General features: G+C 50.3%; 2 protein-coding genes across 2 annotated transcripts; both read left to right on the forward strand.

The window, feature by feature from the left end:
- The first annotated feature begins 204 nt into the window (after window positions 1–204).
- On the forward strand, window positions 205–11469 carry ZNF135 (zinc finger protein 135). The gene is made up of 5 exons (XM_081217656.1): window positions 205–374; window positions 1811–1895; window positions 6967–7093; window positions 7817–7912; window positions 9734–11469. Exons 2-5 carry the CDS (start codon window positions 1863–1865, stop codon window positions 11446–11448), a joined length of 1971 nt encoding a protein of 656 aa, XP_081073782.1. The 5' UTR covers window positions 205–374; window positions 1811–1862; the 3' UTR covers window positions 11449–11469.
- Window positions 11470–12904: 1435 nt separating this feature from the next.
- Window positions 12905–13912, forward strand: LOC308606619 (protein S100-A11-like). The gene has a single exon (XM_081217721.1). The coding sequence runs from the start codon at window positions 12918–12920 to the stop codon at window positions 13227–13229; it is 312 nt and encodes a 103-aa protein (XP_081073847.1). The 5' UTR covers window positions 12905–12917; the 3' UTR covers window positions 13230–13912.
- Window positions 13913–14881: the final 969 nt, after the last annotated feature.

The following is a 14881-nucleotide window of genomic DNA, read 5'->3' on the forward strand; positions in this document are numbered from 1 at the left end:
AAAAGGAGGGCTCTGAGCCGCTCAGTCTCGCCCCGGGCGGGAGCGGGGCGACCGGGGAGATGAACGGAAGTGCACGCGCCGCCCTCTGGGAGATGTAGTTCGGCGCCCGCCCACCCAGGCGCAGTAGCGGCCCGTGGCGGGCGTGGTCTTCGTCCTCCATTCCCAGAAGGAGCTCGGCGTGGGAGGGTCCCAGGGTGGGAGAAAAGGCAGAGCTCAGTATTCGAACTCCTCAGCCTAGGCCCTGGTCGGGGGCGGAGCGCGCCGGAAGACGACCGGAAGCGCACGTGCTGCCTTCTGGGAGATGTAGTTAGGCGTCCCTGCGCAGGCGCAGGTTGGTTGGTGGCTGCCGTGGCCTTTGTCCTACAGTCCGGCGGGTAAGTGAGATTGGGGGTGGCCGGGGCGGCGGAGGCCGAGCCGGGAGCGGGTCCAAGGTCTTCTATGGGGCCCCGGCCCGGGTGTGTACCTAACGGCGCGCGTCTGTGTCTCGTCTCTTCTGCTGCTTTGGGCCCAGGGTGGGTCGCTGGGGGTAGTATGGGCGGGGCTGAGTGGGCGGGGCCCGGTTTGGGTAGGGGGTTGGGGGGTGGTCTCAGGGTCCGAGAGGAGGGCTTGGGGCAGGGGTTGGGTACTGGCTTTGGTGGAAGGCATTGGGGTCTCTGGCTTCGCGAGCATAGTAAGAGATTGGCTGGCCGGACCCTTCAGAGCCTGGAGCCAGCCTGACCTGCATCCCTTCCCTGTTTTGGCGGGACGTCCAGGGTTTGGAGAGTGGGTAAGGCCGAGGCCCCACCACAATGTCATCTCTGGAGCTTCACCTTCCTGAGGGACTTGTGTCTAAAGAATGAAGGTGAGGGAGAGCCAAAGCACCAGATTTTGATCCTAGCCACCTGGGACCCAGGAAACAGACTCATTGTATTAAAATCTTATTGAGCACCGACTGCATGCCAGGCACCATCCAGGCTCCTTCATTAATTCAACAAGCAGGTATTTATATGTCCTGGGTGCCAGGCCCATCTTATATCCTAGAGCCCCCCAACATTGTCTCCACACTGGATGCCACAGGAGAGTCAGGGAGATGATGATAAGCCCATAAAACATCACTAAACAAGATAACTCCCATCCAGGAAACTGCAACGAAGACAACGGAGCACAAGCTGAATGGGGCATAGGCAGGGGTGCATAGGCAGGGTCGTCAAGGGACAGTACAGAGAGAAGAGAAACACGTCCTACCTTTGGCCTGACTCATTTTAGGCAATCAGCCAGGGAACGGCTTGTAAATCACTGGGAATTGGGCCGTGCATGTAGTAGATGCTAAACAGATGCTGACTGAAGCAAGAGACTTCCCTCCCAGCAACAATCGCCTTCCTGTGTGTTCTGCTGCCTGCTGGGCTCCATTTCCAGCCGTTTTCACATTTCAATTCCCATAAGCTCTGTGCTGGGTCACCACCCTCATTTTATGAGAGGGAAGCTGACGCACACCATACAGTGCCCAAGACCCCCGTACTGTCTGGCCTTCTGTCACAGTAAGTCATCACCCTGGAAATCATCTGTGCAACCCAGACTGTGCTCCTTGCCCACCTGGCGGTCAGTTTTCCTGTCTGGAATGGGTAAGGAAAATTTGAGCTCATACTTCAACAGTGCCTGGAATAGCACCTGGGTGCACAGCAGGAGCTCGGGAAATGCCAAGCTGAGGATGCTCTGCTGTTGGGTTTGGCCTGGGTGCTGAGCTCCTTCCACCTGCACACAGGGCTTCCAGGGCCTGGGGTTACTGGTCACCTGTCACTTGTCCAGTCTCTCACATCCCGTTTCCCCCTAGAACTGCCTGCCGAGGAGCTGGCTGTTCCTGCAAGGGGCCCGAGGAGGAGGGAATGACCGCCGGGCTCCTCACTGCCAGGGACCCAGTGAGTACACCACCACCTCACTTTCAGGCCTCCCAGGCTCTGCCTGTGGTCCCCACCAGGCTCATTCTGCTCTCAGGGCCTCTGCCCTCACCAGGATGTGCTTTAATCAGCTCCATGTCCTCCTCCACTTCTCACCTCACCACCTCGGAGAAGACCTCCTGGATTCCCCCCTGCCCCGTGCCACCTTGGCAGATATGGTTCATCCATCCCACTGATGTGTCTGGCACTTTCTCAACACAGGGCTCTAGGTCTGTTCTCCCAGCTCACTCTCTTCCTCCAGTCACGTGGCCAACCTGTACTGAGCACTGCCAATGAGCAGGCACCATTCCAGGCACTGTTCCAGGTACTCCAGGTAGAGGAACAGATAAGATGAGCAGAAATCTCTGTCCCCGGGGGCTCACAGACCATACGAGGAATGTAAACGTGCCAAGTGTTGGGCAGGGAAGTGAGGCCCAGAAGAGGGTGGACTTGGGGACCAGGCATTAACCAGTACAGCCCAGGAGGCCTCTCTGAGGAAGCGGCCCCCAAACAGACCTACAGGAAAGGAGAGGGTGAGGCCAGGGACCACAGGGAGAATGTTCCAGGTGGAGGGAACAGCATGAGTAAAGGCCTGGAGGTGGGGCCACGCCAGGCACCTAACGTGAAGACCAGGCACACGCGTGGCAGGAAGACCGAGAACCAGGTCTCCTAGGCCAGCTGCAGGGGCCTGGGGCCTTGGGAAGCAGTTCTGGCCATTTTGGCCATGTGCAAAGGCCCGGCACACAGTAGGTGCACAGTGAGTGGGTGAACAATGAATGTTTGGAACTCTGGTCAGTGCTGGACACATGTCACTCTGTTCAGCCCCCGCATCAGTCCCACGAGGTGGGATGAGGAGGAGATCAAGGCACAGGCGCAAGTCACGCAACTGGGAGTGGCTGAGGCAGGCGTGAGCTCAGGACCCCTGGCCTGGCTCAGACCACCTGCCCCCTGAGGTCCCCAGTGCCCAGCACACATCCTGCTGCCTTCATGGCTCCTCCTCCAGATCCCTGTGTGGCTGCCCAGCAGCATCCCCCCATTTTCTCCAGAGCACTGGCCTCTCCTGGGGTTTTCATTTTTGCCAGCTCCCCAACCCTGCAACTAGCATACAAGCACCAGGAGGCGGGCTGTGTTTGTCCTGTTTCCACGGCCTCTGCGGTGCCCAGAACGGTGACCTGCACTCAGTAGGACTCCGCAGATAACCACTGAACGAGACCTAATGAGTCTGGAAGGTGTGGAGCAAGCAGGGAGGGTTGATGACAGAAAATAAAACCTTCCCGGGCCCCCCAGCACAGCTGTTTGAATAGTGGGTCCTCAGGTAAACCACCCACTATGCACCGGGCCAAGGGTACACACTTCCTGTGAATTCCCTCGCTCCTCCCAACAGCCCTCAGGGAGCTCCCAGTAACTTGCACATGAGGGCAGGGAGGCGCAGTGCAGTTAAAAGACAGCTAGTGCTGGAGTTTCGATCTCCATCATGTGGATCCAGGGCCGGGTCTTCACAGCGTCACCTCCCAGATGCCCAGTTCTGGTGGGAGGAATTCTAGCAGAGGCAGATTCTGCCTGGTAGACTAGGGTCCAGGATGTGGGCCACCTTGTGTCCCTGACTCCCGCCCACATGGCCAAAGTCTATAGACCTTGCATCTCCCCCACTAGCCATCCATAGCACTTGCTTCTGTGAGATGAAAATCCCTTTGTGGAGGCTATCTGTGCCCAAACCTCATAGGCCTTAAGGAAAATCCTAAATTCCCCACTTGATCACGGAAGAAACTGGCCTTGTTCTCTATATCTATGAGTCTGTTTTTGTTTTATTATATTCATTCATTCATTTTTTTAGATTCCACATATAAGAGATAATACTCAGTATTTGTCTTTCTCTGTCTCACTTATTTCACTAAACATAGTATCCTGCAGGGCCATCCATGCCATTGCAAATGGCAAAATTTCATTTTTTATGGCTGAGTAGTATTCCATTATATGTGTGTGTGTGTGTGTGTGTGTATTTATATATATATATATATATATATATATGGCACATCTTCTTTATCCATTCATCTGTTGATGGACACTTAGCTGCTATGAACACTGGGGTGCATGTGTCTTTTGCAATTACTGTTTTTGTTTTCTTCAGATATATACCCAGGCCTGAGATTGCTGGATCATATGGTAGTTCTATTAACCCATTATCTAAATGTCCAAAGTTGAAGACTAGGAAACAGTCCTCAGGGGTCCTGCCACTGGAGACCCCCCACCCATTTCATTTTCCTGACCACTCTCCATTGGCTCTTTGTCTCCCCAGCCCCTCTTCTGTGTATTCAGGTGTCATTTATGCACAGCGTAGATTTATCTGAGTGTGCAGCCTGGCACAGGCTGGACACTCAGATATGGACACCAGTGGATGGTGCAGCTGAGGCACAGGAAGTTCCCAGCCTCCCTGGGGCTCCCTCGTGCCCCTCCCTCAGTCGCTGCTGCTGTGACATCTCAGGGGTCCTTGTTTGTCTAAGGAGGAACGGATAGGAGGATGCGAGTTCCTTGCCGGCCCAGAACTTCCATTCTGACCCCCGGGGTGTGTTTTTGTCTCACTTGTCTTTCAGGGAGGTGGTTCAGCCACATGGCCAGTAGGCGGACGCGCTGGACCCAGACTACCCAAGTTCAAATCCTGGCTCAGCCCTTTCTCCCTGGCTGATTTTGGGTGACTTCGTTGGCGTCCTCCCTGGGTGAACAGTGGTTGGATGTGATCACACGTGGCCTGGGGTTATTAAGTGAGCGATCCACGTGCATCCGTCAGCACAATCTGTGTGTTTGCTCTGAATTTTGTTTTTCAGGTTCACAAGTTTAAAGTTCTTAATGTATCAAAACCCTGATATCTTTCATAGTGATTTCTAGGTTGATGAATTGCCTTACTTACTTTTTTAAGGCCACACAACCCCATAACGATATTCTCATTATAAAACTGTCAAGCCGCACTTACAAAGCCCCCCTTGCCCCTCAGCCCCGTCTCCCAGGCTTCCATCTACAGCTGCCACCGCTGTCACTTCCACGCGCCTCATTCCCCTGTGTTTATGTACACACTTGCAGACAAATATTAGAATTAGAGCTTTGTTTCCTTTTACCTACATAGCACTGGGCTGGCAACGTCCCACCATCCAGGACTTTTCCATCTGGAAGGTTGTTCCCCAGCTGTGCATATCAGTCACCCCCGTCTTGTGCTTGGCTGCAGAGTTTCCAGAACCTGACCTTGGCTGCTCTGCCACGATGGGCATCGAGGCCATTACCAGGTGCCTGTTAGGACGCTGCAGCAGGGGAGCAAGGCTCTTGGGGGAAGGGGGAGACGGAGGGGAAGTGGAATTGCTGGCGTGACAAGTGTCCGTATTTTTAAAAACCTGCCAATTGTGAAAGTAATCCATGCCTGGGTACTAAGCCATCCTCTTCTCAGAAGGACCAGACTCTCTGTCCTCTTGTGTGCCTTTTACTTAACTGATTTGTCAGCTCTTTGCATGTGCTGGCCACTAATCCTTTTCCTTCCATTTATGTTGCAAATATTCATTCTGCTGTCGTGGGTCCTTGAAGTGGCTTGTGAAGACTCTGTCATCTAGAAGTCATGAATTTTGATTGCTGAATGTATTGTTTTCCTGTCGATTCTGTAACAAATCCTAACAAATTTACTGGCTTAAAACCACACAATTTATTATTTTATGGTTCTGGAGGTCAGAAGTCTGTAGTACATCTCATTGGGCTAAAATCAAGGTGTCAGCAGGGCTGTGTTCCTTCTGGCAGCTCTAAGAGAGAATCCACTTCCTTGCCTTTTCCAGCTTCTAGAGGCCTCCCACATTCCTCGGCTCCTGACCCGCTTCTGTCTTCAAAGCCAGCTTTGGCCATTTGAGTCTTCCTCACACACTATTACTGTGAGGCTGACTTTTCTGCCTCTTCCCCATTGAAAGACCCTTGTGATTATATTGGGCTCACCAGGATATTCCAGGATAATCTCCTTATTTTAAGAGCAGCGGACTAGCAACCTTAATGCCGTCTACCATCTTTTTGTTTGTTTGTTTTGGGCCGCACCATGGCATGTGGGATCTTAGTTCCCTGACCAAGGATCGAACCCATACCCCCTGCAGTGGAAGCACAGAGTCTTAACCACTGGACCGCCAGGGAAGTCCCATCCATCTGCCATCTTAATTCCTCCTTGCCATGTAATCCAGGGATGGTAGTGACACAATTCTGCCTACCACACTCATTTTTCTTCTTTCTGACTTTTAGTGTTTTATATTTTATTTGTGAAGACTTTCTCTACCACCCATTTATTAAATTCATGGCCTATACTTTTCCAGCTTTTTCCTTTTTTATATTCATCTCTTTAAGATTTCTGGAATTTATTTTTATTTATGGTGAGGTAGGGATCTACTGATTTTTCCCCCTAACAGAGGGCCAGTTGCCCTGGTGTGTCCATTGCTTTGAAATGCTCCCACCACCACGCTGATTTTCTACATATACATGGATCTTCATGTACTTGAATTTAATTTACACGTGAACAGATTCTTAATAAAGTCACCCAGATTCAATCCTTGGATTTGCTGCTTACTAGCTTTATAACTTTGGGCAAGACACTTAAGCTTTCCCAGTCTCTGTAAAATGTGCTCGTGGCAGCATGGACCCTCTCATGTCTTAAAGAGGGCTTTGTTTCATTCATTATATATACATCTTGGACCCATCAGGATGTTATTTTGGCCAAAGGGTGAGGCAGAGAGCCAACCTGACAGTTTCCAGATGCTCCTTCCCCGCTGCCCAGACCCAGCTGCTTCTCGGAGGGGCCATCGCGCAAGCACACTTCCTGTGAACCCAACACGCCAGGACTGTCCTCCCCTTCATTGATGACACATCAGCAGCATTTCTCATTTCAAGAGACTCTTCTCCAGCAGGGTCCCAGGCCCCACAGTAAAAACCCGATCCAAATCCCCAGACCCTCCCACCCACTTGGCCAAGGCCCCCGTTCACCAGATGCTGCCACTGGCAGCCACGCTGGGGACACTGAGGACGCTCATGTGTGACGTTTCAGGAGCAAGTGACTTTTGAGGACGTGGTCGTGGAGTTCACCTGGGAGGAGTGGGGGCAGCTGGAGCCAGCCCAGAGGACCCTGTACCGAGATGTGATGCTGGAGACCTTTGGGCTCCTTGCCTCTGTGGGTGAGGCCACCCCCATGCCCCTGATGGTCTGCCTACAGTACAGATTCTCATTTTCCTGGGATAAAAGTGGGAGTAGATCTAGGCCATAAAAGCAAATACCTTAAAAGCAAATACTTGGCCTTCAGGGACCTGTTTCAGTGCAGGGAATGTCAGTTAGGATGTTTTGGTTGCAAATGACAGACCCTAGCTAACAATGCCAGAAGCAGAAAGTCATGGGGTAAGAGGGACATACCGGGTCCCGTGACCACAGAACCCCGGGTAGACCTGGATCTTCCTATGGTGCTGTCGGGACCCCTGTGCTGCCCGCCCCCATACCCCTTTCTGCCTCCATTCGCAGACGGGCCCCTCTGAAGGTGACAAGACAGCTGAGAGGGTGCCTCTCCCAGGTTTGAGACCAGCAGAAGAGGCAGGCTCTGTGTCCCGGGCACCCATAGAAGGCCCCTGGCTTGTCTTGCTTTGGCAGCCAGGTCCCCTCCAGGCTGGTCGTTGTTGCCAGCAGGCACGGGACGAAGCAGAGCTCTGATTGGCCACAGCAGGGCCGGGGATGGGGTCAGGGACTGAGTGAGGGGAGGAGGTCGCTAAGGAATGTCAGAGGCTGTTACCACCCAGGGCCTCCTCGAGCCCCAGCCACTTGGGTCCTGCAAGACTGAGGGTGCAGCGGGCAGAGGGCTGGGGAGGGTCCTGGGACACACATGCTCACTCCATGGGTTTCTCCCTGAGCAGGACACTGGCTCCCAAAGCCGGACGTCATCTCCCTGCTGGAGCACGAGGCGGAGCTGTGGGTGGTAGACAAGGGAGCCCCCCGAGGTGTGTGCACAGGTGAGATGAAAGCCCTGCAGGTCTGGGAGGAACCCATTCACCCCCAAGTTCTCTCTCCACTTCTGCCCTCAGATTCTTCAGAGCAAATTAACTACTCAGTCTTTCAGGGAACATTCACCAAGCATCCATTTTGCTGTGAGTGAGACCAAGTTCCCATCTTCACTGAAATTACATTTTTGGTGAGGGACAGGAGCACACGATAAATAGCTAAAATAATAATAATAACAGTGAACAAGATGATTACAGATTATGATGAATGCTGAGAAATGGAAGCAGGGGATGAGGTAGAGACTAGGATTGGGGCGAGGACTGAGCAGAGAGATGAGGGCTAGCCTCTCCAAGGAGGTGGTGTGTGAGCTGAAGCCTAAACCATGAGAACAATGGGACCATGAAACAATCTGGGAGGACAGAACTCCAGGCAGAGGAAACAGCAAGTACAAAGCCCCCAAGGCAGTGCAACAGCCGGCTCTTGGCATGTAACAAACACTCCAGCCTCAGTGGTTTAAACCAAAGAATCACTTATGACTCATGCATCTGTGGGCTGGTGGATCCAGGCTGGGCTCTTCCATGTGCCTGTAGGTTGGCTGGGTAGTTCTGCTCTTCATACCTCTTTTCCAGCTCCTGAGACCAGCAGGCAAGTCTGTTGGGAGTGGGAGTGTCCCGGCCCTCTGGCAACAGGCCCTGAGCCTATGTAAGCAGTGGCCCATCACCAGGGCCTAAGAAGGGATGGGCCAGTGTGTAGGGGGGGTTATAACAGGGTCTCCCGAGCCTCGAATAATAACCAGTCCTCACTTAGTATATCAGCTTCGGATTGGTGCTGTGACAAATTACCACAAACTTAGTGGCTTAAAGCAACACAAATTACCTTACAGTTCTAGAGGTCAGAAGTCCAAAATGGGTCTCCCTGGGCTACAGTAAAGTGTCAGCAGGGCAGTGTTTCTTCTGGAGGGTTTGGGGAAAATCCGTTTCCTTTCATTGTCCAGCTTCTAGAGACTGCCCACATTCCTTGACACAAGGCCTTATCCATCTTTAAAGTCAGCAGTGGCTGGTCAAGCCTTCTCACATCATGTCCCTCCTGCCTCTCTCTTTCACACTGAAGAACTCTTCTGATTACATTGGGCCCACCCTGGTAAGCCAATGAGGGTAATCACAGATGATTGCTAATGTCAAATGATGAGTGGCCTAATTCCTCCTTGACATGTAAGGTAAGCACAGATTCAAAGGTTCCAGAAATTAGGATGTGTATATATTTGGGAGCCACTGTTTTGCCAACCACATCTGGCTTGACCTTTTTTATTTTTAGCTTTTCACTAGAGTGTAACATAAATGGGAATGGTGCCCATGTCACACCTTTAGGCCAATTCGGTGTCAGGGTGGGGACACCGAAGCCATGGCTGTGCAGAGAGGGCCAAAATGAAGGAGGAGGAGGAGCAAATGTATCTGTGTGTTCGTTCAGCGTGCCCATTGAGCTCTGCTCTGGGCTGGCGGTACTCCAGGCCCAGGGCATCTGTCAGCAGTTTCCCTGGAAGCTAGCTCTCTCCTCAGCACCGTCTCCCACCCTCATTCTCTGTGCTCCCCCTGAAAACCCCATCCACACCCCTACACCAAGTCCCCCACCCCTGGTTATTCTCTGTGCTTCTCCTCCCTCTCCCGTTCCTTCTCTGATTTGCAAAACTCAATTTATTTTAATGGACAAAGCCACCTGTGCCTTGGACCTTTCAAAACCATCAGTTTCGTTCTTCCATCCACCCACCCAGCCACCACAAACTCTTCCTCCAGAACTGGGATTAAGGTACATTTCCATTTTTCTGTTTCTTTCAGACTTTGAAACTAGACAAACCAAACTATCAACTGTGAAGCAAGACATAACTGAAGAAATACCCAATAATGCCCTGGTAGAAAGGTTCCTGTGGGAAAGTCTGTGGAACTCCAAGGGTGAAAATGCTGAGGGCCACTGGGAACAGGGTCGCAAGAGGCCGGATAGCCATGTGGTGCAGGCTGCCTTCATGCCTGTGAAGACACCCACTCAGGAGCAGCAGCAGGGGTATGGGTTTGGGGAAAACTTGAGTCTGAGGCCTGATCTCCCAACTCAACCAATGACTCCTAAAAGGCAAGGCCCCCCCATGTGGGGGACACATGGAAAGAGGGAGAATCCGGACTCAGATACTCAACAGAAAACCTGTGCAAAAGAGAAGCCCTACAGATGTCAGGAATGTGGAAAGGCCTTTAGTCACAGCTCAGCACTCATCGAACACCACCGAACACACACGGGAGAGAGACCTTATGAATGTCACGAATGTGGAAAAGGCTTCCGAAACAGCTCAGCGCTTACCAAACACCAGAGAATCCACACTGGTGAGAAGCCTTATAAGTGCACTCAGTGCGGGAGGACCTTCAACCAAATTGCCCCACTGATCCAGCACCAGAGAACTCATACAGGTGAGAAGCCCTACGAGTGCAGTGAATGTGGGAAATCCTTCAGTTTTAGGTCCTCCTTCAGCCAACACGAGCGGACGCACACAGGTGAGAAGCCCTACACGTGCAGTCAGTGCGGGAAGGCCTTCCGGCAGAGCATCCACCTCACCCAGCACCTGCGAATCCACACCGGGGAGAAGCCCTACCAGTGTGGAGAATGTGGCAAGGCCTTCAGCCACAGCTCATCCCTGACCAAACACCAGCGGATCCACACGGGGGAGAAGCCCTATGAGTGCCAGGCATGTGGAAAAGCCTTCACCCAGATCACACCACTGATTCAGCATCAGAGGACACACACAGGCGAGCGGCCCTACGAGTGCAGCGAGTGTGGGAAGGCCTTCAGCCAGAGCACGCTCCTGACCGAGCATCGGAGGATCCACACAGGAGAGAAGCCCTACGGGTGCAACGAGTGTGGGAAAACCTTCAGTCACAGCTCATCACTTAGCCAGCACGAGCGGACGCACACGGGTGAGAAGCCCTACTCATGCAGTCAGTGCGGGAAGGCCTTCCGGCAGAGCACACACCTCACTCAGCACCAGAGAATCCACACTGGGGAGAAGCCCTATGAGTGTAGTGAGTGCGGGAAGGCCTTCAGCCACAGCTCGTCCCTGACCAAACACCAGCGGATCCACACCGGGGAGAAGCCCTACGAGTGTAACAAGTGTGGCAGAGCCTTCAGCCAGCTTGCTCCACTCATTCAACACCAGAGGATCCACACGGGAGAGAAGCCCTATGAGTGTAACGAGTGTGGCAGGGCCTTCAGCCAGAGCTCCCTCCTCATAGAACACCAGAGGATTCACACCAAGGAGAAACCCTATGGGTGCAACGAATGTGGAAAATCCTTCAGCCACAGCTCATCGCTCAGCCAGCACGAGAGGACGCACACTGGGGAAAAGCCCTACGAGTGCCAGGATTGCGGAAAATCCTTCCGGCAGAGCACCCACCTCACTCAGCACCGGAGAATCCACACAGGAGAGAAGCCATACGAGTGCAGGGACTGTGGGAAAGCCTTCACACACAGCTCCTCCCTTACCAAGCACCAGAGAACTCATGCTGGGTAGACCCACTCCACATGTTCTGGGACCCAGCAAAGCCTTAAGCCATAGCGCATCGCTTACTAGATTTGACCCAGTCATACTCCTGAGAAACAACACAAACATTATGCACAAACCTTCATGCTCAGCAAACTCCTCACACCCCCACAGAGAGTTCACATTTATGGAAATGATTGTGGGAATACCGAGCTCTGGGTCATCCATCCCGGGATATCAGATCATCCAGACAGTAGGGAAGTGTGGAGTTAATCACTGTTGAGGACCTTCAGCCATGAGTGGCCACTAATGCTTCATTATAGAACCTACAAAAGAGAAATGGGAAAAAAATGTAGTGGATCTGGGGTGGCTTCTAAGGATTCACCCTATTCCAAACCAGAGATTTTCAAAGTGGTGACAAATTCAGCAAATGCCTTTCATATAAAAGAACCAAACGCAGTCAGAATTTATCATTATTGTACATTACATTCTTGGCAGGGGTTGCTTATGAATGGTGCAACTTGACTCTGATATTCCCTAAAAACAATATGGCAGAATGTTCCAGACATGAGAGTGGCACTTTATGGAATCACCATGAATATTCAGCTGTCTCAGTACAAAATTTTCTGATTTGTGTGTAAATTCTTTGGTCAAGGTACATGGCCACCAGCCTCACAGATGTGAATGCCATATGACAAAGTATCCATGTACTATAAACAGATTTTAAAGTAGTTATATGCATTATATTGCAATAAGTTAATCTTTATATGCAATGGAATTGAAAAGATTTGTATAGGAAGACTTGAAAGGTAAAGCCACTTCCATGGAGTCTTGCAGACTCTGAGATGGCTTTTGCTGTTCTGTTCTTGCTATAAATTTTTCTACAGGACTCACAGGCATTAGAAATGCAGATGTTGCTGTTTCACAAAAAGAGGAAGATTTTTTCTTTGTTAAGCCACCATCTTATGAGCAAGAGCACACCCACATTGGAACCTTATGTTTTGCTAGATTTATCTCTTGAGAAATGTACAAGTTCATCTTTTGAACTGTTTTTTTCATTGATTCTTTATCCTGGTGTTTAATAAGCTTTTGTTTTTATAAAATTTAACTTGAAGGCAGTCTATAGTATTTCACTGAACCCTGAATCCACTAACAGCAGTCACCCTGACAACCGTGATCCTTAAACAGTGACTTGTCACCCTCACTAGAACCCATAGGTAAATTGCATTGGCTGGCTTTGGTCACTACTAACCATCAGTTAGGGTTATAACAATCAGTTTGACTTTTCTAATCACAATGCTAGGATATAAGCTTCCAGTTAACTTGAAATTTCTCCCTTGGGGAAACCATGTTGCAGTCTTCCAATACTGTTCCTCAGTATGCTTGTGGAATGCCCCCTCATTTTTGGACTTCATTTCAGTCATTTAAAAACCACGTGAGAAAATCACGGCTTGCCGCGCCGCTCCCCTCTCAGCCCCGTGCCTCGCTCCTCTCCGAACATGGCAAAAATATCCAGCCCTACAGAGACTGAACGGTGCATTGAGTTTCTGATTGCTGTTTTCCAAAAGCACGCCGGAAGGGACGGTAACAAGAGCAAACTCTCCAAGGCCGAGTTCCTTATCTTCATGAATACAGAGCTGGGTGCCTTCACAAAGAACCAGAAGGACCCTAGTGTCCTTGACCGCATGATGAAGAAACTGGACCTCGACTCTGATGGGCAGCTAGATTTCCGAGAATTTCTTAATCGTATTGGTGGCCTGGCCGTAGCTTGCCATGACTCCTTTGTTAAGTCTACCTCCTCCCAGAAGTAAATCAGAGGAGCCTTCGGGCCTGGCCTCCAGCCCCACTCCCTTTCCTTCAGCCTCCCACGTATCATCTACCCCTCACAGCCCACACATACCCTGAGCCAGGCACACCCACCACCCCATGCAGGCCCCTCCTGCTGGTAGTAATCAAACAATATTGTTTTTTAAAGCACACACTGGAGAGTCAGTAAATTCGTGCAAGGGAGGGAGATGACAGGGAGGAATATAAATTAGATGGATGGAAACAGTAACCAGAAGTTGCAAAGCAAAGAGTAAAAATGCATCTTGGGTGTATACATAATCATGACTAATGATACCAACATAATCATCTCTAAATTACTCAAACTGATGGAGAGACGTCACTTATTGTTCACTCATTAAATGTCTATACACCCCTACTACGGGCACTGTCATACACTCTGAGGATACAGCAATACAGACAAGGTCCTGCCTTCACTGAGGTTACCTTCTAGTGTGTGTGTGGGGGGAACAATAAGTGAATAAAGAACTATGAGAGTGAAAAAAAAAACACTTAAGAAAATCGGTAAATAGTGCATAGCAGCACTCTCCAATACACACAACGTAAGCCCCATTGGTACATTTTAAATATATTGTAATAGTCCCATTTAAAAAGAAGAAACAGGTGAAATTAATTTACTATTTGTCCCTATATATCCCAAATGTTACCACTTTGACATGTTGTTTATATAAAAAAATCACAATTGAGATATTTTGCTTTCTTTTTATACTATGTCTTTGAAATCCAGTGTGTGTTTTACATTCACAGTACATTTTAACTTGCTGTAGCCACATTTCAAGTGCTCACTTGCCACATGTAGCCAGCGAGTGGCTGTACAGGACAGGGCAGCTCAATAGCCTTGGTCCTGTGGTCAGGTGTTCTGTCCTCCCTCCCTTTATTACATGTATCCTCTTCCCTTTCCCTGTGCTTCTATCCTTGTGTAGCTCCTTGTCCTCAAGGAAATTAGACGTGCTGGGAAGAGCAGCATCAAAGTCAGTCAGAATAGAGAGAAGGAGACAAGGTGAAGATTGGCCAGAGATAATAACACCTGCATTATTATGTGGTGGATTGGGAGGTGGGAGGGGTCTCACATTAGGAGCCTCTGCACTTGTGGTTTGTTGGCTTTTTCAGAGAGGCTTGCCCTAATGCCTTGGTGAACACCTGTTTTATGACTTACTGCTGTCCTAAGGTTTTTTGGTGCTCATGTTGTCCCAGATGTGGCCAATAATAGTCCCTTCAGGAAAGTTCCTGCCATCCCTGTGACATGCCTTCATCATTTTCAGTATAAGATGTTAAAAACTCATCTTGTTTCTACCCTGAAATCAGCCCCGAAATCAGCCATATTTCTGCAGGTCCAAAGAACTGGTTCATTTTAGTAGGGGATGCTGAATAGGACCAACTCTGAGTGCCAGGTGTGCTCATTGCTACTAGGTTGTCTACTGCTGAGCTAGGAAATAAAGGCGCATGTACAAACACACAGATACACACAAAAAGATATATGGGTGCATATACATACACAGAAATACCTCCCATTCCAATCTGTGACTCCCCGTATTTTTGTCTCTCTTCAATAGCGAGAATGCTGAGACCCCTAAAATAAACATACTAATTTGCTGAATTCTAAAATACTTGTAAAATA

The sequence above is a fragment of the Mesoplodon bidens genome, assembly GCF_964165515.1.
Source record: "Mesoplodon bidens genome assembly, chromosome: 18".
NCBI classification, from domain to species: domain Eukaryota; kingdom Metazoa; phylum Chordata; class Mammalia; order Artiodactyla; family Ziphiidae; genus Mesoplodon; species Mesoplodon bidens.